Source organism: Rhinolophus sinicus, chromosome 15, assembly GCF_057876585.1.
Source record: "Rhinolophus sinicus isolate RSI-liver-muscle chromosome 15, RSI-T2T, whole genome shotgun sequence".
Lineage (NCBI taxonomy): Eukaryota > Metazoa > Chordata > Mammalia > Chiroptera > Rhinolophidae > Rhinolophus > Rhinolophus sinicus.
The window spans coordinates 46,342,041-46,369,267 of NC_142515.1; the positions used below are offsets into that span (position 1 = coordinate 46,342,041).

The window sequence follows — 27,227 nt, forward strand, 5'->3', positions numbered from 1 at the left end:
GATTTAGAAGATATCGTAGCAGAAAACACCCAATCAGAAAAGCAAAACGGTAAAAGAATCCAAAAAAATGAGGAGAGTTTAACAGGCTTCTGGTACAATATCAAGCATACCAACATTCGCATTATAGGCGTACCAGAAGGAGAAGAGAGAGAGCAAGAAATTCAAAATTCATTTAAAGAAATAGTGATTGAAAACTTCCCTAACCTGGCGAAGGAAATAGATATACAAGCCCAGGAAGTGCAGACTCCCAAACAGGATGAACCCAAAGAGGCCCACACCAAAACACATCATAATTAAAATGCCAAAGGTTAAAGACAACAAGAGAATCTTAAAAGCAGCAAGAGAAAAGCTGTTAGTTACCTACAAGGGAGCTCCCATGAAACTAACAGCTGATTTCTCAACAGTAACTTTGCAGACCAGAAGGGACTGGCAGGAAATATTCAAAGTGATGAAAAGCAAGGACCTACAACCAAGATTACTCTACCCAGCAAAGCTATCATTTAGAATTGAAGGACAGATAAAGAGCTTCCCAGACAAGAAAAAGCTGAAGGAGTTCATCATCACCAAACCAGTATTACAAGGAATCTTAGAGGGACTTAAAATAAAAAATATGAATAATAAAATGGCAATAACTACATACCTAACAACAATTACTTTCTGTGTAAATGGATTAAATGCTCCAACCAAAAGATAGGGGAGCTGAATGGATAAGAAAACAAGACCCTTATATATGCTGCCTACAAGAGATTCACTTCAGACAGGAAGATACACACAGACTGAAAGCAGAGATGGAAAAAGACATTTCAAAATGGAAAAACAAAAAGCTATGGTAGCAATACTTATACCAGACAAAGCAGACTTTAAAACAATTCTATAATAAGAGACAAAGAAGGACCTAGTGATACTACTTCTGGGTAGTTACCCCAAAAAAACCAAAATGCTACTTCAAGGGACATGCTCATCCATATGTTCATTGCGGCATTCTTTACAATGGGCAAGATATGGAGGCAGCCTGAATGTTCATCAATGGATGACTGGATAAAGGAGAGGTGGTACATATATACAATGGAATATTAGCCATAAAAAAAGAATGAAATCTTGCCATCTGCAACAACATCGATGGACCTAGAGGGTACTGTGCTGAGTATAGTAAGTCAGACAGTGAAAGACAAGTGTTAATGATTTCACTTGTAAGTGGAATCTAAAGAACAAAACTAACAAACGAAATAGAAACAAACTCATAGATACAGAGAACATTTTGATGGTTGTAGATGGGAGTGGGGCTGGAGGTGTGGGTGAAAAAAGGGAAAGGGATTAAAAAGTACAAATTGGTTGTTACACAGTAGTTACGGGGATGTATGATATAGCATAAGGGATATATAGTCAATAATATTGTAATAACTACATATGGTGTCAAATGGGTACTAGATCTATCAGAGTGATAGATGGGAGGGGGGTTGGGGTACTGGGTGGAAAAGGTGAAGGGATTAAGAGGTACAAACTGGTAGTTATAAGAGTCATGGGGATGTAAAGTACAGCATAGGGAATATAATCAATAATATGGTAATAACTATGTATAGCGCCAGGTGGGTACTAGTCATGGAAATCACTTTGTAAATTATATAAATGTCTAACAACTATGCTGTACACCTGAAATTAATATAAAATAATATTGAATGTCAACTGTAATTGAAAATTTTAAAAAGTGAGGAAAGACAAAGGTTCAAAGTTCCAGGTATAAAACAACTAAGTCTTGTTGATGTAATATAGAGCATGAGGAATATAGTCAATAATATTTGATAATGTGGTACAGTTTCAGATGGTTGCTGGACTTATCATGGTGATCACTTCTCTAGCATAAGGAATATAATCAATAATATGGTAATAACTATGTATAGTGCCAGGTGGGTACTACTGAATAACTACATACACCAGAAACTAATATTGTATATTAGCTATATTTTAATTTTAAAAATCTTTAAAAAGAACACAGTGATCGAATTCTAAATGTATATACATACTCTTTGATCCATTCCAGTACTAAGTATTTACCAGAGGAATACTTTGCACACAAGAAATAATATGTATAAAGCTATTCATTACAGTTGTGATTGGAAAAAAAAACCTGTAAATACCTTGAAAAGCATCAACAGAGGACAAGTTAAATAAATTATGGTTCATCCACACGATGGAATGTCATGAAGCAGATAAAAATAATGTAGCACTTATGTACTCAAAATGGAAAAATCTCCAAGATTAGCTGAATAAAATGGAAGGTGTGCAGTAGTGTAAACAGTAAGCCTCCATTTGTGTAAAGAAAACAGTAACACATGTGTGTCATGCCCAGGATATCTATGCAAAGAAATGCAAGAAACAGTGCCTCTGAGATGGACAATTGGTGGAAAGGGATTGAGGAGGGAAAGAGGCCACAAGTCTGTTGATTATCACAAGACTTAACACATAATTACATAGTAAGAATAGTAACTAGTACACATAGTGCTTACTATGTGGCAGGCATGTTCTAAGCACATTACATACTTACACTAATTCAGCATGCTCCTTTTAAATATGAAAGACAGATAACCTGTCTTTCACTAAATTATCAACGACTTGAGAGCATAAACATGACTTAAGTATTTTTATATCCTATACAAATACTAGTACAATATTTACCACATAATAATGTTCTCAAGAAATGTGTCTCATTCATTCATTTAATCAATCAATATCAAATATGAGAGAAACTAATCATCTTCATCATTTTGGGCTGAATTAAGAGTACAATATCCTTTGTTTAACTTAACCTTTTCATAATCGGTTTGTTCTGTCTTGAAGTCGAGCCAAAGTCCAAAAATAAATGGCTTTGAAAACGTGCCATTACACATACATACAATTGTGATTGTGTTGGACACACAGGAATTCAAACAAATTATGGAAGAAAAGTCCAGTTTTCCCTTTATTTTTCACTCAAAGAGAAAAACTATTATGAAAGCACTGTCCCCTCCTTTTTGAACCTTGACTTCAGGAGAGTATTTAAGTGTTTAAGAATAAAAGGCCTCCTATTAAGTTATATGGGATCAAGTATACAAAGTGCTTGGGACAAACGTGACCATCACAAACGCCCATTCAAGTGGAGTGCTCTCATTTCTTATTTGGAGGCTTCAGGCCTCATGGGAGAGGAAAGTAAGAAAGAACTGGCACACTCAGTCTTATCACAATTTAGAATTCCATCTGTAACAAAAGCAGAGTGGACCATGGGAGTGGGAGTGTTTTTCCCCGACAAGTCATTAAGTCATCAGTGCTGTAAATCAGACAATCTGGGGGGAGAAAAGAGGGGAAAAAATTAAAACCCTGATTCTTAGATTTAAAAATTCACTTATTCAATCTAGTATTTATTTGCGTGCCTACCTAGGCCAGGCAGGCATTATGACAGGCAACTGTAGTTGTAAACCTCATTTTATTAATTTAACATGCTTCATTTTTTTCATGTATTTTTTATTTTTGAAGTAAAATTTGCAGATATAGTAACAATGCCAAATCACATTTTATTGCATTGGTAAAATATTGATAGAGATAATTCTTTAAACAGCTGGCCCTGACTTTCATATTTGACAAAACAGTAGAAATTCAAATAAAATCAAGGGAACCAACACAAGATTACATTTGTCTAAAAAAAAAAAAAAAAGTTGTCACCTATGTTATGAACTTGAGTTCCCCCAAAATTCATATATTGAAGTCCCACTTTCCAGTACCTCAGAATATAACGTTATTTGGAGATAAGGTCTTTAAAGGGGTGATTAAGTTAAAAGGAGGCTGTTAGGGCAGGGCCCTAACCCATTTGTCCTTATAAGAGGAAGAGACAGCAGGCATGTGCTGCACAGAGAAAGGCCATGTGAGGACACAGTGAGAAAGCAGCCAGCCATCGGCCAACCAAGGCAAGAGGCCTCAGAAGAAACCAAACTTGCCGACACCTTGATCTTAGACTTGCAGTCTTCAAACTGTAAGAAAGTAAATTTCTGATCACTTGCTATATATATAACAAAAGAAATCTGGCAAAACATGTTTCCTCAAATACATAATAACCTCTTAAGTTTATAATTATTAAAATTAAAGCCGACATACCTATTCAAATTATTTTCAAAATACAGTTGGATTATAAATTCATTATGCACTTTGGGAAAATTATTTCTATCATTCTATGAGGTTTAGGCAAGTAATTTCACATTTCATTTTAAGTCCAGGGTCAGAAAACATTTCTTTTACATCCAGCACTAACAGAAATAGATCACCATATGTCAATGAAATATTTAAATACAGAGATCAATTTTTTAAATGGATTTCTAGAAATAACATAATTAACAGGAAAACACATATAATACAGTTTACTCTGGATCTAACAGCCTTCATTTATTCAAATAGTGAAAGAAACTTGTCTTCTGAAATTTTTCTCATTTAAAAAACACATTGTGAGAATGGGTTCAAGGATGGAGCAATCATCAGTACTGAGCGATTCACAAACATGATATATAAAAAGGACATTTTTAAGGTTTCAACAAAGACTGAATGTTGGCAGCACAGAAGGTGGTCTTGCTTGCTCATTCTCTCTTCTATAGATCAGGGATATTTCATACTTCATAGTTTCTGAATTTCCTCAGGAGTTCTGAAGGAACATCCCCAGACCAGCGGAAACGAAGGTGCCAACAGTTCATGTCTGAAAAACCTTTAGAGGAGAGGAGATTTTAAAATCAGAGGTAGGGAAAAAGAAGTCAAGCTTATAATAGTAAAACAGCTTGGTGATAAGATTTCACTGCAATAAGTAAAACGTAAGGGCAAGTCTTTGGTATGAATTATTAATATCTTACAGAAACTGATTAACTTAAGCAGACTTTGAATTCTTACGAACAGGAATTAGTTTACATGGATGAGAGGACCTCACATGCTTAAACTTAATAATAAAAGGTGCCTCCAGTGGGAATTTTGATAATTTACCTGCAAAGAAATTGGAAGACGTTCAAACAGCTGCCAAAAATAAAAGGTCAATGGTAAAAGATCCCTGGAAATACAAATAATTTATTCCATGATAGTAAGATTTATTTTTTATTCTAAAAACAACTTTGTTGAAAATTAGAGGAAAGGTCATTTTCCTTCTCTACTAGAGGAAGCGTAAATTGGCAAAACTCTTCTGGCAGGCAACTTGGCAATATTTATCAAACTCATTAAAATGTATAACTTCTAACCCAATAATTCTACTTCAAGAAATTTATCTTAAGGAAATAATCATGGATGTGCTCAAGGGTTTAACGATAAGGAAGTTTATCATGATACCATGTATATATGTTTTTAAAAATCAAGAAACATTCTAAATCTTCAACAATAGAAAGTTGGTGAAAAAGCTTTGAGATAGTCATTAACAATTTTTAATGTTTACAGTCACAGAAAAATGCTCATTAACATATTGCTAAGTGACAGGCAGTTAGAAAACAGTTTAGAAAGTATGATTTCATTCTTAAATTCTTTATTTACATGAGTATTTATGTAAGAGATTTTAAAAGTCTACAAGAAATTATCCCTAAATGTTAACAGTAGTTATCCCTGGATAGTTAGAATAGATGTGATTTTCATTTCTTATACCCATTTTTTTGTTTATCTGTCTTTTCTTATTTTTCTACAATGAACAAGTATGCCTTGTGTCATTTTTTTGGTTTGTTTATAATACTGCTAATGACAAAGCAGTTTACTGAATAAACATAAAATTATGCTTCTATTGGCATTTTAAAATATTATCTAAATATCTAGTTGGGAAAATATATACACACAATAGTTGACAGCGGTTATCTCAGAAAAACAAGATCTGTTTGCACTTTCTTTAGAATTATTAGAGAAAACAATCCTAAAGAAATTCCATTTGGGGAAAAAGCAAAATGGAAATTCTTTGTGACAACCTGTAATTGAAACACACACACAAAATATGTACAATATGATCTTTTAGTTTTAGGTATACTAACATATATAAAAATATACCAAAAGATCAGTAATAGATGTGTTCTTTAGGTGGTAAGATTACAAGTTGCATTTTCTTCCTTTTGCTTGACCATATTTTCTCACATCTCTATATTAGATAAGTGTTATTTTGTAGTTTGTAAAAGGTGTCTTCTAGTTTGGGTTCCCCTAGAAACAGACCCCCAGACAAGAATTTAATGCAAGTGGCTAAGAGAAGCCATAGAGTTGGCGATGCCTGGGCAGGTAGATGCCCCAAGGACAGGACTGACTCCATATCAACAGCATCTGCTGCATTTGACTTTTGTTGTTGGTTTCACTCCAGGATGTTATACAAAACTATTTGATTCTAAAATTGTGTTTATCAGAAGCCATATTTATTGCATATTTAAACGGAAAGAAAAAGTGAGATGGTCTTGCCATGCCCATATTTTACTGGTTGCAACGAAGAATCAGAAGATGATGGGGACTATCTGATGGCTGCTTATCACAGAAGAGGCAGCAAATGGCAAACCCCAAAGTCAGGATCAAGCACTAGTTGAGGAAATTAACAAATATGCTGGAAAGTTATGTGAGAAGCCACGAAGGGTTTGGTAAAGCTGAATATTTTATGTATATTAAGTTATTTATTCCTTAAAAGAAAAAAGAAAAATCTTATGATGTAGACATTAATATTTTAACCATTATATATAGATAAGAAAACTCAGATACAGAGAGGCTAACTCGTGTCAACATAAGAATGTCCAAACCTGTAGAGAATTTTTTTTTTAATTATTTGAATATGGAAGCAAGATCTCAACAGAATGAGAAAAATGCTTCCAAGGATAAGTTTGCAGTTTCTTTTTGCGATTAAGGAAGGAATATCGGAAGATTACATGAAGGTGGGAGAAAGCAAGGCAGGGATAAGGTTACAGGTTAAGATTATATGCTTTCTCAATGGCGGTCATGCATTAGAAGGAGGGGTCTGGAAAGAGGCATTTCAAAGGCGTGTTAACCCAGATGCACAGAAACCATGGACAGGGCTTGCTTAAAGCAGATAATCCTTTTACTAAAAAAGTCATAGCCCTGGGGCGTGACTACCCACCATGACCTACCCAAGTAGGAATTTATGATCAGATCACCCTGTGAGGTTACTTTGCACAGAACCCCTTGTTTCATCTCTGCTCGCTTGCCCAAGGTCACACAACTCATCAGTGGAAATGCTGGGATCTAGTTGCAGAATCTGTGCTCTTAGCCACTACGTAACATACAGGAATGCACTTAGTATACCTGTTCTTTCATTTTAAAGCTCTCATAAGTGAACGTACACTGTACTTATATATGCTTGTATTAGCATAGAGAACTGTGTGGAAGGAGACACACCTAGGCATCTGCACTGGTTACTTCAAGAAGTAGAAGCAGAGAAGGATGGCAGACTGGGGAAGACACTAAGTTATTGTTTATATATGATTCTTTGAAGTTTTTAATGACAAGCTCATTATTTGGGTTTTTTTAAATAGCTAAATAACTTTTTTAAAAGAAAGAGAAAATTTCAGAGAATCTAACACAAGGGATTCAAGTGGGGCCTCAGCGTCATGCCTGAGTCTCTGAAGAGTCCAATTTCCCCAGTGCTGGTGAACTCAGATTAAGTCTGAACCCAAAACAAAGTCCTAAAGGGCTCCAAGGGTTAGGGAGGGACAGATCTGAATCTTCCAGGGCTGAATGGAGAAACATCTACACTTTTGCCTGTGTGTGCATGTGAGTGGCTGTTTGTACGAGTATGTGTGTTTGCTCAAAACACTGTGTTCCTGACATTTGGGCTTCCGCTTTGATCAGGTGGCTACAAGCATTTCTAGTTACGAGCCTGATGCAATCAACGTCTAGACGATAAAAGATCTCTCAGGGAACCGGCACAGACACCTCAACCGAGCTCTAAGAATCTTTATTCCCAGAAAGTAGTGAGCATTTAAGAGTTCTCGCCAAAGAAAGATTTGAAGGAACTATTTCTAGAAAGACTAATTCACCACAAACTATCTAACTATCTTTTACTAAGTATTCAAGGATGTTCAGGAACCTTCTGCTTCAAGGCTAGAATCTAATGGGGTGTTGTATCACAACCCTGAAAATCAAGTAAGAATTTGAAGGACAATTACAGTCTGTGTACGTAACACACCTATCTATACAAGACAACCACAGTGGGCCAGCTAAAAAGACCAACAGAAATAACAACAGTTCACATTCACAGAGGGCCTGCTATAAGCAAATCACTGTGCTAAGCATTTTGCATGGATCTTCTCATTTAATCCTCATGATAAGTCAATGAGAAAGTACCATGATGATCTCTATTTTGTAGATGAGGAAACTGAGGTCTAGAGAAGCTAACTTTTACCAGGTAATACAGATAATAAGTAGTAGAACTAGGATGTGTAGCTAGGGAGCCAGGAGTTAAACTCCCCCTATTACCTGGCTTCAATGGATCTATAAATGATTCGGGGTGTCTACAGAGCTATTTACAGATAAAGAATCTTCTCAAGACAGTGTAGTGACTTAGAAACAGGCTCTGAAGCCGAACTGTCTTAATTCAGACCTCTGCCCTGCCACATACCAGCTTATAGAGCCTTAATTACCCAACCTCCCTGGGCTTCTGTTTCTCATCTGTAAAATGAGAATAATATTGGTACCAACCTCACAAACTTCTAGTGAGGTTTACATAAATAAATATATGTAAAAGAAATATTACATGAGAAAAGAGACGTAAAATAACATATGTAAAAGCATTCCTGCACAGAGTACACACCCAATAAATGTCAGCTAGCAGTATTTCAGTGGAGAGGAAGACAGTCCCAGAAATATCTCAGTTTCCTTTGCCAGGAATGTACTGAGGAATGGATCTTTTAGTTTCTGTGTTAATGCTAAGGAAGTTTCTTTTAAGGTGCCAAATCAATCCCCAAATTTGGCAAGTCTCAGACCTTCTCTATTCTGCAAAGCTATGTGACATGACTTACTTGAAGAATCTGGATTTTGTGGGGAAAGTGACATCTCCAGGGACTCAGATTCTTTTTGCTCCATTTTCTCTGTGGTGGAACCCAGCTCCTCTTTCTTTATTTCTCTTTGTTCGTTCCATTCTTCATTTGCAACCTTGTTGGGATGAATCTGGTCAGATTCTTCCAGCATCAGATCTTTTTTACTTCTGACAGCCCAGTGCATTGACTATATTAATTCAAAGCAGACACATAAAATCAATATAGTTTTCTATGTCCAAAATTTGATATGTGGTAACACCTGATCTACTGTTATAATGCTAATTATCAGAATGTTAGACTTGGCTATTAACCAGATATTAATCAATTAATCCAGATATTTATTAATCTTCCCTGATTTGGAAGACTAACGATATAAAGAGAAATCCGTATTATGGTACAGAGCAAAGGGACCAGCCTCAGAGAGGTTCAAAGAATTAGATGTCTCCTCAGAAAGTTGAACACAGAATTACCATATGACCTAGCAATTCCATTCTTAGGTATATACCCAAAAGAACTGAAAACAAGTGTTCAAAAAAAAAAAAAAAAAACTTATACATGAATGGATGTTCATTTACAAAAAGCCAAAAGATGGAAACAGCCCAAATGTCCATCAACTCATAAATGGATAAACAAAAATGAGGTCTATCCATACAATGGAATACTATTTGATCATAAAAAGGAACAAACGTGTACAATGTGGATAAACCTTGAAAACATTATGCTCAATAAAATAAAGCAGACAGAAAAAGCCACATATTGTATGATTCCACTTCTATGAAATATCCAGAATAGACAAATCCATACAGATAAAAAGCAGATTAGTGGTTACCAAGAGCCAGGAGAGAGGGGAACAGGGAGTGATAGCTAACAGGTATGGGGTTTCCTTTTGGGGTGATGAAAAAGTTCTGGAACTAGGCAGTGATGATGGGTGAACAACATTGTGAATGTACTAAATGCCACTGAACTGCACACTTTAAAATGGTTAAAATAGTGAGTTTCATGTTATATGTATTTTACCACCAAAAAACAAACAATGAAGCTGTGTGTCTTGAGGCGTGCCAGAGAGTAAACCTACTACTACCGTCACTATTGTAACTACTGTTATGACCTTCCATCCAGCCATGATCAATGCAGAGTTGGCACTAGAATTCTGGCAATAAAAATATTAGAATTTTGGGTGATACGTCTTCTAAGAAAACTCACGGCACAAAGCAGGAATTCAATCAATATTTACTAGGAAATATTTGTCTTAATTTTAAATTGATTCCCTTTAGGTGAACTTTTCCAAGTCCAGTTATCCTCAAATAACAAGAACTTTTTAAATACCTTTCCATTTATGTTTTTTCAAAGGATAATATGAATATGTATGTGTACACTGTATGGAAGGTTTCTGGAAGGAAACACAAGACACTGTAATGGTGGCTTTCTGGGAGAGGAGAGCAGAACTGAGGTCTGGAATAAGGATGAACTTACTTTTTATTACATATCCTATTGTACTATCTTGATTATTTTAAAACAAAGATGTGCTCATTATATTATATTTTTAATTTGTAATTTTAAAAAATTGGGGATCATAAATCAACAGTGTTGGGTATTGCCCATTGACTTCTGGTATAACTTTTATATTTTTAGACATACCCAAAGTCCGAAACCATTGAAAACCCTCTCTAGAAACCGATATCCTTGAATTGTGTGGAATATGCTGGTGGAAGTCCTTTGCCCAGTGATTTAATTGTGGGATTTTGCCAGCGTAACCCTGGCTATTTATGGTGGGGCGCCGAGTAAGGGGAAGATCAAAAATGGGTCTTCAAAATGGAATAGTCTGTTAGGTCCATGGGACTAAGGAACAAAGGTAAGAGACAGAGGTATTTTTCTCCATAGACCCTCTGTGCCTTTTCCATTTTGTGTCCTGTATATGTATTTCCTATAAAAGTGTTTAAAATTGGATAGATGGGTAGATAAATGGGAGGAAGAATAGATGAATACAGAGTGAGAAAGAGAGATTGAGAGTTTGCTGTGTCAAGACTATTTCACTGAGAATAGTTAGCCCTGGCATCAACCAAAATAATAAATATCACTTGTTTATTTTTCCTGATATCCAGGATATTACTTTCTCATGCTGCCAAAAAGAAAAAAAAAAGAGAGAAAAAGCAAAGCAAAGCAAAGCAACTAAACCAAAACACTGATTTTCTGAAGTCTAAGGGTTATTGAATAAGCTCAGAAGTTGTGACATATTAAAAACTGTGCCAGAACCACCAAAGGGGCCGCTGCCATTACTACACACATGCCCTATGATGCAAGGGGCATCGCTTTTCATCTATAGTGCACTTCTCTGAAAATTCAGAACTATCTTAAAATACTGGGGTTGCCAACTTCTGCCTGAGAGCATCACTTTATTTACCAGTTTTGAACAAAACAACATAGGGAGGTGGTAGCCAAATATTACTTGTGTACATGACCAAGTTGTCTCATCCAAACAACCAGTGGCCAGGTGGGGGTAGGGGGGTGTTCATCAGAAATCAGCATCCTAAAGCGCTTAGAAAGACACCACAACTTCTCACCACCTGTCTCAGTAGCACTAACACTGGCCTCACAGCAGAAGCCAGGCGAAGCATCTTACCAAGAAGAAAGGGAACATGCAAAGGGGTATGCCTTCTTGCAATCTTTTAAATAAATCTGTTCATCACAATTTTTTAAGAAAACTAGGAAGTGGCAATAACATGGTGTTAATGAATAATAGCCACAATGGTCATAAATAGCATTATCTCAACTATATTAAAAGGTAGATATAGTCAAATATAGATGTATGAATTTATATGAAGACACATATACATAAAGTATAGACATATAGACAAACCCACCCTAAAACCGTAAGTATATTCAAGTTGTCTGCCTTAATCCAACCAGAGAAGTCACTTCTTCCCACCTTCAAATTTTCTCTTTCCAACTGCAAAGGAGCATCATCCTCTCTTTCTCCAAACATAATCAACCCATTCACCCCAAGAGCCAAGAATCACCCCATAAAGCAATTACTGCCACCATTCAATGTAATTGGCTCTCACACTAACAAATGAAGGGGGGAGAACACTGGAAGGAAAAGCACAAAAATGTTAATGTGATTATCTTTGCATGGCAGAATTATACTCATAAAGGATTTTGGGTTTTTTTGGTGTTTTCTAAATTTTCTATGACAAGATTATGTATGTGTATTAGGCAAAATGGTTGCTACTTCTTGACATGACTAACCTGCCATCTTAAGAAGCAAGTTGATCTCAGTGACTTACAGTTCACCCAAGGACAGGACAGAGTGGTGGGCCCATATCAGCTGAGGGAATGTTCTTACATAGATAAGTAGGCCCATTAAGTTGTTTACTGCCTCGCAATACACAGCTCTTAACAAGCACATGCCACTTGGCTACATGCCACCTGGGACCCTGGAGGATGTATACATGTCAAGCCCCCATCCCCTTTTAGGTGTGGAGATCAACGTCTTCTGATGCCCAAGACTCTGCTTCTGTCCATAAGTTCCCTTTATGAACTATTTAATTGTGCAGTTGTCAGGCTCTTCCTTTAGTCTCTTGGCCCTGTCCTCCTTTGGAGGTCGGTTTCAGTACGCCTCAGGAAATTTTCCCAATATATACAATTAGAAAAAATTAGATTTTAAAAATTAAGTGTCACTATGATTATAAAAATATATAAGGGAGGAGCTTCTGGGTGCGAGTAATGTGTGTTGGGAGGGATGGTTACAGAGTATACACTTCACAATCATTTGTTAAATTATAAATGTAGGTGTTATACATTTTTCTATAAGTTTTTTTTCAAGATAAAAACGTTAATTTTAAAAAGAGGAAATGACCTCAGATACTGTTAAAAATAACCTCCTTTTGGTTTGAGTCTGTTGTTGTTTTGTTTGTTTGGTTTCTTGGGCTTTTCACGTATGATCAGACTAGACGAGGCTGGCTAGTGGCAACCTCTGTGGAGTGGAAAGGATATTGGGAAGGTTAGTGAAAAACAGAGAGTAAAAAAAAATCAAGAATTCAGGGCCCAGAGACCTGAAAATGTGAGTTGTAAGAGTCACAGGTCAGCCAGACGGCCTGTACACGATGTATTAACTCTGTCCCTCTGCACTTCTCTCTTGGAATAAGTGCCTACAGTCTGCCTTAGACGGGTGGTGAAGACTAATGACTCACCTACAGTAAATGCTTTGAAAACCCTCAGTGAAAAGATATTCTGAGATAGTAGTCTTACTCATCCATCCCCTTTAGGAGTAAATCAGAATAAAGTACTTTATTATCAGACCCCCATATCCACTGATCCCAATTAAAGAAATGCGCAGAGGAAGAATCCAAGCCGTATCTAACCTTCTATACGAGCACTTCTCATGCTTTGTATTGTATTATAGTTCAATCAAGGGACTAACGTAAGAGCGACGCTAAACAGCCTGCTTTGCTGGGACACAATGAGATCATTCATTTCTGTGTCCACGGAATGCATTTCTCAGGTCCACTAGTGTATTAATTGGGCACAACAATATTTAACATCAAACTATTGTGGAGTGACTCAGTTCAATTAGAATAGCATCAATAAAAATATCAAATGATAGTAGTTGATAGAGACAAAGAGGAAGACTAGGAAGGGGAGAATCTGTACAGCAGAATAATGAACTGCACCAGACAGAAAACCACTGTGTGCATGGAGTGAACTAACACTAAACAGACTCCCAGCTTGGGGTGTAAAGGCCACTGTCCTACACTCTGGGAAACTGGCATGTTGTTGTTCTGCCTTCTCAATTAACTTGTTTACCAGCTTCCCTTAATGGGTTGTTTTTTGTTTTGTTTGTTTGCTCTCTAGGGAGCCATTTTCTTAAATTCTGGACCTTAGTCAACACCAGAATATAAAAAAATTGGGTCTACATTCCAGTAAACATTGAGACAAATAGGAAAAAAACCCGGTACTCAGGTGAGCCATGTTATCAGCTGAATAACTACTCAGAATTGATGGGTTATTTTCATCCTGGATCTCCAGGAATAAATTTTTCACTTACTTGGGTGATTCAGGATTTGCTTTTGGATAACACCCAATTAGAACAGACTGCCTTCTGAACAGGCCCAGGAAGTGTTGCACTGCACACTGTTTCCCAGCCAGCTGGACACCCTGCCTATATAGGCATAATAGGAAGCTTCCCGGGTAGTCTGTAGCCAACTGGACTCACCCCAAGGATACCTCAGCCAACCAGAAACAGTAGGCAAACAGGTGCATGTGAGGGGGACTCGCAGACCCAACAAGCCCTCCAGAAGCAATTTGTCAAACAATACATTCACCAAAAATGTGTGTCTATTAACTCTTTATAAAATTTATAGTGATTAATATGGCATGAGACAGTTTTAACAGCTTATGAGAGTTTTTCTCAACGCTTTATTTTTGACTGTGGCTTTGGTGCAACCACTTTCCCACAGCCATCCAGAAGGCATTCTGCCATATACTTTGGAGCTAGAGGGAGCATCATTCATACCCTGGATTAAAACCGTTAACATGTAACATCCCTTGGGTTAAAACCGTTTAACATGTAAAACATATAGAATAATTCCTGGGATTTGGTTAAGATTAATAAACACTGACTATTACTTAAAAAAAAATTTAACATGATGATGAATTTTCCTAAGATTCTTTGAGCTAGAAAGGTGTGTTTTCAAGTTATCCCAAGATCCCAAAGGCCATGGGTACAGAAGCCCTCACCCCATACCCTTTCCTATACCCCCCTTTTTTTAACCAACGTCACATAACTAAATTTAATCTTCCAACACTGACCTGAATGCATTCTTATAACATTTTTACTAATTAAACTATCTGGAGGAACTTCTAAAAAGGAAGAGAAAAATAAATAGCTAGTGAAGTGACAGGCACCTAGAGCGGAGAAAAAAAAAATACCAGTTACAGTTTCATCATTCTTGGAGGATAGAAGTGTGTCACCCTGAAGCTGTGGCTCATTTGAGGAATTCTCCTAAAGGAGATTCCCATGACATGAACCTGTGATGCTGTAAAAATGCACTGTGATTCATCCTACTAATATAGGGAAGGGGCCTGAGGACTATTTTTACAAAGGAAAGAACTGGGAAGTTAGATTCCAAGCCTGCTATTGACGTGCTCCAGGACACAGAACTCAAGCAGATGTTAATTAATCACACAGAACAGACCATCCGAAGCTTATTGAGCAGAGATTCAGTGTCATGGCCATTCCCATAATCAAGCCTATTACAAACTAGCCACAGGCTGTACCTTACAAAAAGTTATAGGTAAACCTGCCCCTGTTCTTCTTGTACCTTGAGAAAGTTCTCCATACCAAGAAATGTTCCCTAGAAACAATAAGCACATATAAACACTAGCCCTACGGGGAGGTCTCTCTTCCACTAGCAATTAGAGACTGCCACTCTGTCACTCTGTCCGTGGGGCGGCCTTTCTTTTCTTACACTCTGCTAAATAAACTTACTTTCATTTTAAACTCTATATGGGCTTACATTTGAATTCTTTCCTATGTGAAGCCAAGAACCTTCTTACCCTATGGCTTGAGTCACCACTCGGGGGATTCAAGCTAGCATCACTACTTTGAAGACATTAGGATTAACATTGTTTCCCAACCAATACTTTTCCTTCCAGAAGCATTATACTGCTTAAATAAAAAGCAGAAACACAGGCTGAACGATGTGAAAGATAGGAACTTTATGATATTTAACAATCTATAAGTGTGTAAGGACCAGCGAAAATAAAGATGTGTGTTAGATAAATGTCACCTAAAATCCAAACCCTAAGTTATAACCATTTTATTGTCAGGATGGCATATGTAATATACCTAACCCAAACACCCTAATGGTGATGTTTATCTACAAAAGGATAGATGACCAACACTAGGTATGACAATTATTAATTTCTCTGGAGTAGTGAATGTGAAAGGATAAACAAATGAAATGCACAAATACAGAAAGCAACAATTAAAATGTTATAGAGAGAGGTGGGGCTTTCACATGCAGAAGTCACCGTGAGGATGAGAACAAAGGAATGAAAGAAAATTTACGGAAAGTCTAAAGAATGAGATACAAAACATGAAAAGTTGGCATATAGGATTCAAAGTCTACTGAGGAAGGGAAACAAAAGCAAGTCAGAAACAACAAGGTTTAGCCCAAACAAAGAAGAGTGTGCAAGAAAAAAACACCACTGCTATTGAGACAGAAAGATACGCATCTCATTATTTCTGTACCATAATAAGAATAAATCTAAAACCAAATGCTAGCCCAGCATACTACGCGTATTTCAATTTTGCTGACAAAACAAATGATGCAACCAGTAAGATCTGAAATGTAATTATAAGACCTCAACAGTTCGTGGTTAAGCTAAATTCAAAGAGGAAATGATGTCTGGAGACAGGAAATTAGTGTTTAATGGAAAGACATTGGCGATATAAATTAGAGAAGAGATTTGGAAAAGAGTTTTTAAAATATCCGCAGCTAACTTGATATTAGCGGTTAAAATTAAGTAACAGAGTTCAGTGATTCATCAAGAAAAATGAACTATATAAATCAAAAGGCATTAGAATAGCAAGGGTCACTAATTCAGTTGCAGTTATAGTGTGTCACACACAGAAGAATGGAAATAGGGTTATGCAGAGGAGGTAGAACAATGTTTATTCAGTCAGTGCCAACAAGGAATTTCAGATATACACAACATAAAAGAAAAAAATGTTACTTTTGAGTATGTAAAGTTAACATATTTTTAAAATAATCTCTCCAGTTATTCTGGGCATATATTCATTAGTCATATGGTTAGTCTTTCATAAATAATTAACCCACCTTAAAGAAATCAGATGAATATACACTTCATTCCAAAATGATAAAGCAACAGTTTATATTTTATATAGAGAGGCGTTAACCATGTACTTTGAGAGTTTTGCATTGTTCTTCCCCATTACTTCAAAGACCCTCCTTCACAGATCTTTTATCAATGGAAAAACAATTTGCTCAAGTCTTCTTAAAATAAAAAGCATTATGAAGAAAATTTAAATTACAACGCTGAGGGGCTATAATTTAAAAGATGTGAATCACTTTGTAGACTAATTCTAACAAGTGTCCCTGAAGACTTGCCTGTAAGGTAACTTTTGTATTGTAAGTCTCATGTCATAGAAAAATGCCCCTGTAGAAATAAATCTGGATAATAAGTCATGCCAAAGACTATAGAAACATTTAAAATTACATTTTCTCTATAATACATAAAGGTCAACCTAAACACAAAATAAATATATAACATATTAAATATAGTGATTATCTTGATATCTAGGTTTTTTAATGACATGAAGACAGAGAACACAATGGTTTAAAGTCCCTCTGCATTTATTCAATAACTCTTTCACCAGAATTTATAACAGAAATAATTTACAAATAGCTTATAGGTTTCTTTGATTAATCAGGCCCTGTTTTTTCATGGAATTTATAAGCCTTGAGAAGAGAACAACAGGCTGATAGGAACTAAAAGGATGGAGGAGATGAACTGGCAATGGTTCAAAATTCAGCAGGATCATATGAGCAACTTGAGAAGCACAGATATCAGAATGTATAAAACAGTAAATGATAATGGGGAGTGTATATAATGAATCAAACAGCCAACGAGACAGAGACTGACAAATGAAACCATGGGATCTTCTGGCATTAAATTTTCCTTCATAGGATTTTGTGGACATTCAGTTACATCCAGGTTCTGCCAGCTTATTGGTCTTCTCACTCCTGTTTCTTATTGACTGTTTAAGCTACTACATGAAGACATCTAAGCCTGAGCTTCATAAATTCCCTTCATCCCAGAGAGAAGCCTACCGTTTTCACCGTGTCACTCAAAGCTTCCCATTGCTGGAATGGCATCGACACCTGGCTCCTTCGCCAGTGGTCATAGCGGGCTCGGCTCTCGTCATTAGTCAGAATATCCTTTGCCTTCTGCAGTTTCTGAAAAGTCTCCACTGGAAAACAAATCAAAACATGAGCACTTCTCTCTTGTAGGAGTTAATTTAAACTCTCGAACAATCAAACTGATCTCACTGGAATATGCCTCTGTTACTTATTAGCGGTGTGACCTTGGGCCAGTACACCTCATCAAACTTAGTTTCCTCATTTGTAAAGTGTATCCTAAGGTTAAGTGAGACCAAGTATGTAAAGTGCCTGTCTTATAGTTTATCCACTTCCTTTACCAAGCTCCAGTAACGTGCCAGGTGCTGTGCCAGGTGCTGATGACACAGGTAGGAACAATAGACATGATCTATCTAGTGGGACAGACATTTATTTATAAACATTGGAAAAATGACAGTTTTATCTACTAGGAAGAAAACTACCTTTTCTAGTAGTAATTGTCCAGGAGGATAGTGACCAGGCTAGAGGAACATTATAAATCAAAACCCTAAGGCTTGGTGATTTAGAGCAAGTAGAGGATGCCTGTGTGGCTGCAGGACACAGCGCCAGGAAGAGCAACGAGGGATGGGGCTGTAGGGTAGACAAGGGCCATGCTAGGGATTCTGCTGTGGTTTTTGTTGTTGTTGGAAGCGCAGCTGGAAGCTATTGAGAAGTTTTCAGCACAGGAAACAACACAGTAGATGGCTTATGGGTGGTAACTTTGTCACTGATCTATTTGACCAGATGGCATACAACAGACACATTTCCTGGCCCTGTTGAAAACATTTCCAATGTCACTTCTGCTCCTAAGTAAAGTTAAAAATTTCTATAGAGCAGGATAAAAGATCAATATACAAAAATCAATTGTGTTTTTATACATTAGCAGTGAGCAATCTGAAAACGAAATTAAGGAAAGAATTCCATTTATAGTAGCATCAAAAAAAATACTTAGGAAAAATGCTAACGCTAACAAAAAAAGTGTTAAGACTTACACACGGATATGTACTATGTAGGTAAACCTACAATGATTATAATCTGTACTGAACATGTACACTTTTTTCCCTTGTCCTTATTCCCTAAACAATAGACTTTACATATCATTTACACTGTATTATTATAATATAATTAGGTAGTTTATATGCAAATACTGTGTCATTTCATATAAAGGACCTCTGGTATCCACAGGGGTCCTGGAACCAATCCCCCATGGAAACCAAGGGACTACTGTATAAACTCAAGAGAACTGAAAACATATGTCCACATAAAAACTTGTATATGGATATTCATAGCATTATTCCTATTAGGCAAATGGTAGAAACAACTCAAAACTCACAAATGTCCATCAACAGATAAATGGATAAACAAAATGTGCTATATCCGTATAATCGAATTATCATTCAGCCACAAATGGCAATGAAGTACTGATACATGCTACAATATGGGTGAGCCTTAAAAACATTATGCTAAATGAAAGAATCCAGTGACAAAAGGCTACATATTGCATGATTCCATTTACATAAAATATTGTGAATAGATAAATCTAGAGATAGTAAGTAGATTTGTGGAAGCCAGGGGCTGGGCAAGGGGGAAAAAAGAAGTGATTGCTAATGAGAAGAGGGTTTCTTTTTTCTTTCATAACCACTTTGTGAGGTGGATATTATTACTATCATTCCCATTTCACAGACTCTAAGTCTGAAGAAGGTTAATGAAACTTGCCCAAAGTCCCACAGCTTCACGTGCTGGAGCCATGATTCAAACCCAAGCCTGTCAGGCTCCCCAGCTGATGCTGATCACTTGACTGCCTTCCTCGCCCTTCCACTTTCCTGTAATGCAGGATACCCTCTAATCCTCACTTTCTCTTCCACCTTCAGGAATAATAAAAACCTCATCATTCATCAATAAGATCCAGGTTGTGCTCTTGAGAAGTTCAGAGTCTAGTAAGGAAGCAGACATATAAACATGTCATTTCAATATAATGTGATAAATAGAAATAGAGGCAAGACTGGTTCTGCTTGATGAGTCAGGAGATACTTCATTAGTTTTCTTTACACTCAGAGTCATCCTTGACTCTCTCTCACATATCACTTCTAATGCATTAGCAAACCTCGTTGGCTCTACCTTTAATATATTCCCAAGATCTGACTTCTTCTCGTCACCTCCATTGCCACTGTTTTGGTCAAAGCCACGATCCTCTCTCGGATGGATGATTACAGTAGCTTCTCAACTGATCTTCCTGCCTTTGTCTCAGTCTATTTTCTACACACCAGTGAGAGTAATCTTTTTAACAATAAGTCACATAATATCACTCCCCTGCTCAAAATGACTTCCAATGATTTCCCATTTCTCTTAAAAGAAAATTTCTTACCATGGCTAGTAGGTCTGACATGCTCTGCCTGCCCTCTATCTCCCTCTTCTTTCTATGACCTCATTTCCTTCTACTTTTCCCCATCTCCCCTTGCTACAGCGTAGTAGCTTCTCTGCTGTTCCTTGAATACACCAAGCGCACTTCAGCCCCAGGGCCTTGGCACCTGCTGTCCTTTCTATCAAGAACACCTTTACCCCGATGTACTCACATGTGACTTCCTTCAGATGTTGGCTCAAATGCCATCTTGTTGATAGGGTCTTCTCTGACCATGCTATATAAAATGGCCGCTCACCCCATCAGTCCCATTCCTTTCTCTCCCTTGCCCTATTTACTTTTCTTCATAGTACTTACCTCCTGACATTATATAATTATTTGTTTGTGACCTGTCTCCTCTATCAGAATGCAAACTCCATGAGGGCAGAGACTTTACCTCTTTTGTTCTCTGCTGTAACCCTTACACTGGAGCAGTGTAGCAGATGCTCAAAAAGTATTTGTTCAGGGAATAAATGAGTGAACGCTTCCTTTTTTGAGTGTGAATATAGAGATATTCATATAGTGCTATTCCCTGAGTGCCAAGTACCAAAGAAATGACACATATCCTTATAACATTTTGTGAATTAGGAACATTTTAATAGTATCATTGGGAAAAATAATTCAAATGACCCTCATAGTGCTTAAAAATAGCTCATGGAAATTAGTCAAATCCTTTAAAACAGATGTTAGGGCAAATGTGCAGTCACTACTGATGGTACCTCCACGCCAACTGTGAAAAGACTGAAATACTTCTGTACCCCAGCTGGTAAAGAGCTGCTCTTCCTGAGCCCCTATCCCCCAAATACAACCACTTCAAGTATTCCCCGAGCAACCAGAGCTACAGCCTGCCACAGAGGGCACCTCCAAGAACCTGCTCCAAAGCTGGGCAGCACAGATACCTAACAGGCAATGAAATATTTAATATCCACTACTGGAGGTAGTAGCAATGAATGGGTTCAAGGGAAGAACCTGAAGATGGGCCTATGGAAAGCTACAGGAAAACAAACAACAAACAAAAAGCATCTTGTTATATCAGATCACTCCAGTGGGCAATCCTTCCTGTTGCTGATGACAGTGTAATTGTCCCTCTGTGTAAGTGAGATGTCACTTTTTCCAACAGGAATAAAAAGCTCATTAAATCATCACTAAGGATGAGCATGCCAGTTACTAGTAGAGCAGGGGTTGTAAAGATTTACATATTTATCTATGAGTCACCTTCTCTTGGCACATTACTGTTGGCCTGTTTTCCAGAGTTTCCAGAACAAAAGAGGTTTGCTTGGAATTACTGTGATGTCAATCCCTCAATAACAATTGATAAGCAGAAAGCAAAAGAGACCTTATCTTTCCTGTTAGGTGGCCTTTTTCTTGATCCATCCTCTTCACCACATTTAATAAAAATGAGTTTGGGTTTATATTTACCCTTTAATATATAAGCTAATCAAATGACTCATGCAAGACAAATATTTACCAGTTCTGGGAAGAGACATCTCATTTTATAAGCTTATACAAGCAAATGATGCTTGAACCTTCGAGACACATTCTCACTTAACTCCTAGGTCTATTTTGAAAACAGACAGGTTTTTTAAAATTCACATTTCACAATAGAATTTGTATTATTATAGCCACAACTTAAATGCAGAAAACTTACTATTACTTGAGAAATAATAAAAGTAATAATAATAATAATAATAATAAAATAATAATATATCAGAACATGCTTTGAAAAAAGTCTGGAGAAAAATACAACCAACTGTTAATAGCAGTTCTCTGACAGGGAGAGATAAGAGCAGACTTGCGCTTTCAACATTATTTATTACTACATGTTATTTCTATTCTAAGGGAAAGAAGCAACAGTTTTTATTTTATTTTTTAAGATTTTTATTAAAATATAGCTAACGTACAATATTATATTAGTTTCAGGTGTCCATCATAGTTATTCAACATTTATATACCTAAAGAAGTGATCACCATCATCACCATACCATATTATCACAATACTACTGACTATATTTCCTATACTGTATGTATGTTACATCCCCATGACTTATTTGTTTTATACCTGGAAATTTGGACCTCTTATTCCCCTTCACCTTTCCCCACCACTTTTTTAAGTTTTTCGATTACAGTTGACATTCAATATTATTTTATAGTAATTTCAGTGGTACAGCATAGTGGTTAGAATTTATATAAGAAGTGATCCCCTGACTAGTCTAGTGCCCACCTGGCACTATACATAGTTATTACCATATTATTGATTATATTTCCTATGCTTTACTTTACATCCCCATGACTATTTTGTAACTACCAATTTGTACTTCTTAATCCCTTCACCTTTTTCAACTATACTCCCCACCCCTCCTCCCATCTATCACCTCAATTACCTAGCATCAACCCAACACCATACATAGTCATTACAATATTGACTATATTCCTTATGCCATACCCTGTATCACCATGACTACTGAGTAACAACCAATTTGTACTTCTTAATCCCACCCCTTTTTTACCCACCATTTAATCCCTCTCCCATTGAAACCATCCACACGTTCTTTGTATCTATGAGTTTGTTTCTGTTTTGGTTTTTGTTTATTTTGTTCTTTAGATTCCACATATAAGTGAAATCACATTGCATCTGTCTTGCTCTGTTTGACATACTCCACTCAGCACAATACCCTCCAGGTCTATCCATACCACTGCAGATGGCAAGAACCCATTCCCTTCCACGGCCAAGCAATATTCCCTTGTATATATGCACCACCTCCTCTTCAGCCATTCATCCATCATCAATGGACACCCAAGCTGCCTTCTTATCTTGGCCACTGTAAACAATACTGCAACGAACATATGGATGCACACATCTCCTCGAAGTAGCATTCTGGGTTTCTTCAGATAAATTCCCAGATGTGGGGTTATTGGGTCCTTCTTTGACTCTTATTATAGCCTTTGTTTTAAAGTCTATTTTGTCTGACATAAGTATAGCTTTTGTTTGTGTGTTTACATTTTCATGAAATACCTTTTTCTATCCCTTATTTTCAGTCTGTGTATGTCATTCAATCTGAAGTGAATTTCTTGTAGGCAGCATATGTAAGGGTCTTGTTTTCTTATCCATTCAGCCACCCTATCTTTTGATTAGAGCATTTAATCCATTTACAATGACAGTAATTATTAACAGATATGTAGTTATTGCCACTTTTTCATATTTTTTATCTTTTTTGTGTGTGTCTTCAAGAAGTCCCTTTAATGTTTCTTGTAATACCAGTTTCGTGGTGATGAATTCCATTAGCTTTTTCTTGTCTGGGAAGCTCTTTATTTGTCCTTCGATTTGAAATGATAGCTTTCCTGGGTTGAGTAATCTTGGTTGCAGGTTTTTACTTTTCATCACTTTAAATATGTCTTGCCAATCCCTCTGGCCTGCAAAGTGTCTGTTGAGAAATCAGCTGACAATCTTATGGGACCTCCCTTATAGGTAACTAACTGCTTTTCTCTTGCTGCTTTTAAGAGTCTTTCGTCTTTAACCTTTGGCATTTTATATGTTTTGGTGTGGGCCTTTTTAGATTCATCTTGTTTAGGACTCTGTGCTTTCTGGGCTTATATATCTATTTCCCTCACGAGGTTAGGAAAGTTTTCAGTCATTATTTCTTCAAATAGGTTTTTAATTCCTTGCTCTTTTTCTTTTCCTTCTGGTACCCCAATAATAGGAATGATGGTTCGCTTGATGTTGTCCCAGAGGCCCCTTAAACTCTCCTCATTTTTTTGGATTCTTTTTGCTGTTCTGTTTTGGTGTTTTCTGCTACCTTACCTCCAAAATCACTGATTCGATCCTCTGCTTCATGTAATCTACTATTTATCCCCTCTAATGCATTCTTCATTTCAGTTATTGTATTCTTTACTTCTGACTGGTTCTTTATGTTTTCTATCTCTTTGTTGAAGTTCTCCCTTAAATCACTGAGCACCTTATAACCAGTGTTTTGAATTCCACATCTGGTAGATTGCTTGTCTCCATTTTGTTTAGTTCTTTATCTGGTGCTTTGTTCTGTTCTTTTATTTTGGACGTTTCTTTGTCTCCACATTTTGGCTACCTCCCTGTGTTTGTTTCTAAGTGTTAGGTAGAGCTGTTATGTCTCCCCATCTTAGAAGAGTGGCCTTATGCAGTAGTTGTTGTGAGGAGCCCAGTGGCACAACCTCCCTGGTCACATGAGCCAGGTGCTCCAGGTGTGTCCCTTGTGTGGGCTGTGTGTGCCCTCCTGCTGTAGTTGAGCCTTAATTGCTGTTTGCACACCAGTAGGAGGGACTGACTCTCAGGATGATTGGTTGTGAGGCCTGGCCATGACTACAGTGGAAGAACTGTTGTGCAGGGGCTGACCCTACAGAGCAGGACTCACTTTAGCAGGACTCTGGTGCCTGCTCCGTCTGCCCTTTAGGTGTGTCATCCTTGGAGATGGCCAGGTGATGCTCTGCCTGGGTCCAAAGCTGGCCACAGTGAGTGCCAGCCCTGATCCTCCTGGGAGGGACCCCGCTGCAGGCCAAATTCAACCACAGCCTGTGCCCGGTCGAGGTCTACCTAGCATGAGCCACAAGGCAGTTTGCTGATGGCTACCACCCATGCGGGGCTTGGAGGTGCTTCGAGAGGCCAAGACGTGAACTGAGGCTAACTAGTGCCAGGCCTAGGGCTGCTCAGCAAAAGGTACAGGACATGCTGAAGCCAAATGAGCTTGTTTGGGTTTTATGAACCTTTGAGAGATTTTAGGAAAGTCTGTAGCTTGAGCCAAGGCAGGCCGTTTGTATGGAAAAGTCACTGGAAGCAGCTTAGGTGTGCCTGAAAGTTTGGTGGCACAGGGTCTCAGAATCACCAGGGCATGGCGAATGTACAGTGTTAACCAGGTTGATGGAGATTCAGATATGGTGGCCACCTGTGTCTGCATGCTGCGAGTGGGGAGGCCTCAACAAAGAAACAATGGCTTCCTCCAGCTCCTCCTTCTGGGACTTGAAAGGGTCCTCTCTAGCCCTTGCCATAAAGCCAGACAACTCAGTTCCTTCCTATACATCCCTGGTGTTTTGTGAGCTGCTTCCCCAGTGCTGGAGCTCAGAGCGAGTGAGTCCCTCAGCGAGTAAGTCTACATGTTCCTTTAAGTGAAGCACCTGGGATTGCAGTGCCTCTGTCTCACTCAGCCACAATCTCCACTACTTTTCACAGCCAGAAGTTGTAAGGATTTCTCTTCCCAGCACTGAAACCCTGGGCTGGGAAGCCTGGTGTGGGGCTGGGACTTCCATAGCCGAGATATTGCTCCCAGTTTTTAATGGTCACATGCAAGTGTGGAACCAGCCCTTCTGCATCTCCACCCCTCCTACCAGTCTTGAGGTGGCTTCTGTATGTCCTTAGTTGTAGGACTTCAGTTCAGCTAGGCTTAAGGTGATGCTCAATGACGGTTGTTCTGTAGTTTAGTTGCAATTGTGATGTTGTTGTGAGAGTAGGCAAGCACTGCATTTACCTATTCTGCTATTACACCTTGACTGGCAAGAAGCAATAGTTTTTAAAGTAGGAAAACACTGAGACATTGAAAGACAACAGCAAGGGACAAAGAGTTCCCCTTCTTCAAATATCCAAATGTCTTTGAAGTCTTTAAATCAACAACAAAAATAATCATTTCACAAAACCTTTGACCCTTTTCTTCAGGGTCAAAAAGAAGTAATAAAACATTGATTTGAAGTAATAAAACATTGACCTGAAACAATTAGTGTCATGTGTACACACAGGACTGGCATGAGCACCAGCCAGGGTCTTTTGAGCTCAGTAACACAATTTCTATAACACAACCAGTCCTGCCTCCATCACCCACACCTGGACAAGAGAAGGGATTTCTAAAAGCTAAAAGCCTTAGATTTAGCACTTTAATGAATGCAAGAAATATCTAATGGTAACTTACAAAAAAGAACACTATCGTATTTTGTTTAATTTTTATCTTGGAATGTGGCATAAAAACAAGGAAAGACAGTCAACTGAATCATAATTGCCAACATTCATTGAGTGCCTCCTGCATGCAAGACACATTGAGAGTCTACCCATTTTATCTGTGAGAATGGTGAGGCTCAGGGAGGTTAACCAAGGTCAATTAGCTCTCAAGTGGGAGCTAGGAGCAATCCAGCCAGACAAGTCTCTGTTCATATCTACTACTATATTATGCTAACAAATCAGTAATTTCAATGGCAATGGTTCAGACTACATTTAGTAGACCAAAAAGGTATATTTACAAATTTAATTTCTCCTACCTGCTATTGCTCTACAGTCTAGCCTTTCACCTTAATGAAATACATTTGAAAATCTGTCCATGTATTCTGGATTTCTGTCAAGCCAAAATTCAGCAGCTGGGTGAATTTTTGTTTAACATTTTTAAATTATTTTTTTTATCAGTACCCTTACTCCTTCTCAAAGTGTGTAAAAAACCACCTAAATTTTTAGAAAGGCTTATTAATCCAAATGGATACTTAAACAAATTTGAAAACAATTTCTACACAAAGGTTGCATCATCTGTCACTGCAAGCCTGATAAGGGAAGATATTGATGTCTGTGTACCTTTTCGTCTTAAACCATATTTACGCAGCCCTCTTTCTCTGAACAAGAAGCCTTGAGGTAGCCTGTATGTGAAAACTCCTATCACTATGGAAACTAGAAATGGCACTGATTGTACAGTGATTCATCATGTATCCCAAATAGAAATTGTTTCCGAGGGACAGAAAAACAACTCAAAGCCATGCTTCACTGAAAAAGAACCCAATTAAAGAATAACCTGGGGCTTGTTTATCAAATTTTTATACTTTTATGTTAGGACATCCATCTTAATATTAACTCCAGTTCAGACAAGTAATTAATATGTCTCCTAAAGAAATGTTCATGAATTCACTCATTCAAGA

The 27,227-nt window shown here is 37.5% G+C and overlaps 1 protein-coding gene across 1 annotated transcript in view; it reads right to left on the bottom strand.

Annotated features, from left to right (window-relative positions):
• Positions 1–3,670: 3,670 nt before the first annotated feature.
• The window catches only part of DNAJC12 (DnaJ heat shock protein family (Hsp40) member C12), a 65,970-nt gene continuing 42,413 nt past the window's right edge, over positions 3,671–27,227 (bottom strand). Inside the window, exons 4-6 of the mRNA XM_019731770.3 lie at positions 17,855–17,994; positions 8,982–9,186; positions 3,671–4,720 (exon numbers count right to left, since the gene is read on the bottom strand). Of these exons, the coding sequence (XP_019587329.2) occupies positions 4,626–4,720; positions 8,982–9,186; positions 17,855–17,994 (440 nt within the window). The 3' untranslated portion in view covers positions 3,671–4,625. The remainder of the gene's footprint in view (positions 4,721–8,981; positions 9,187–17,854; positions 17,995–27,227) is intronic.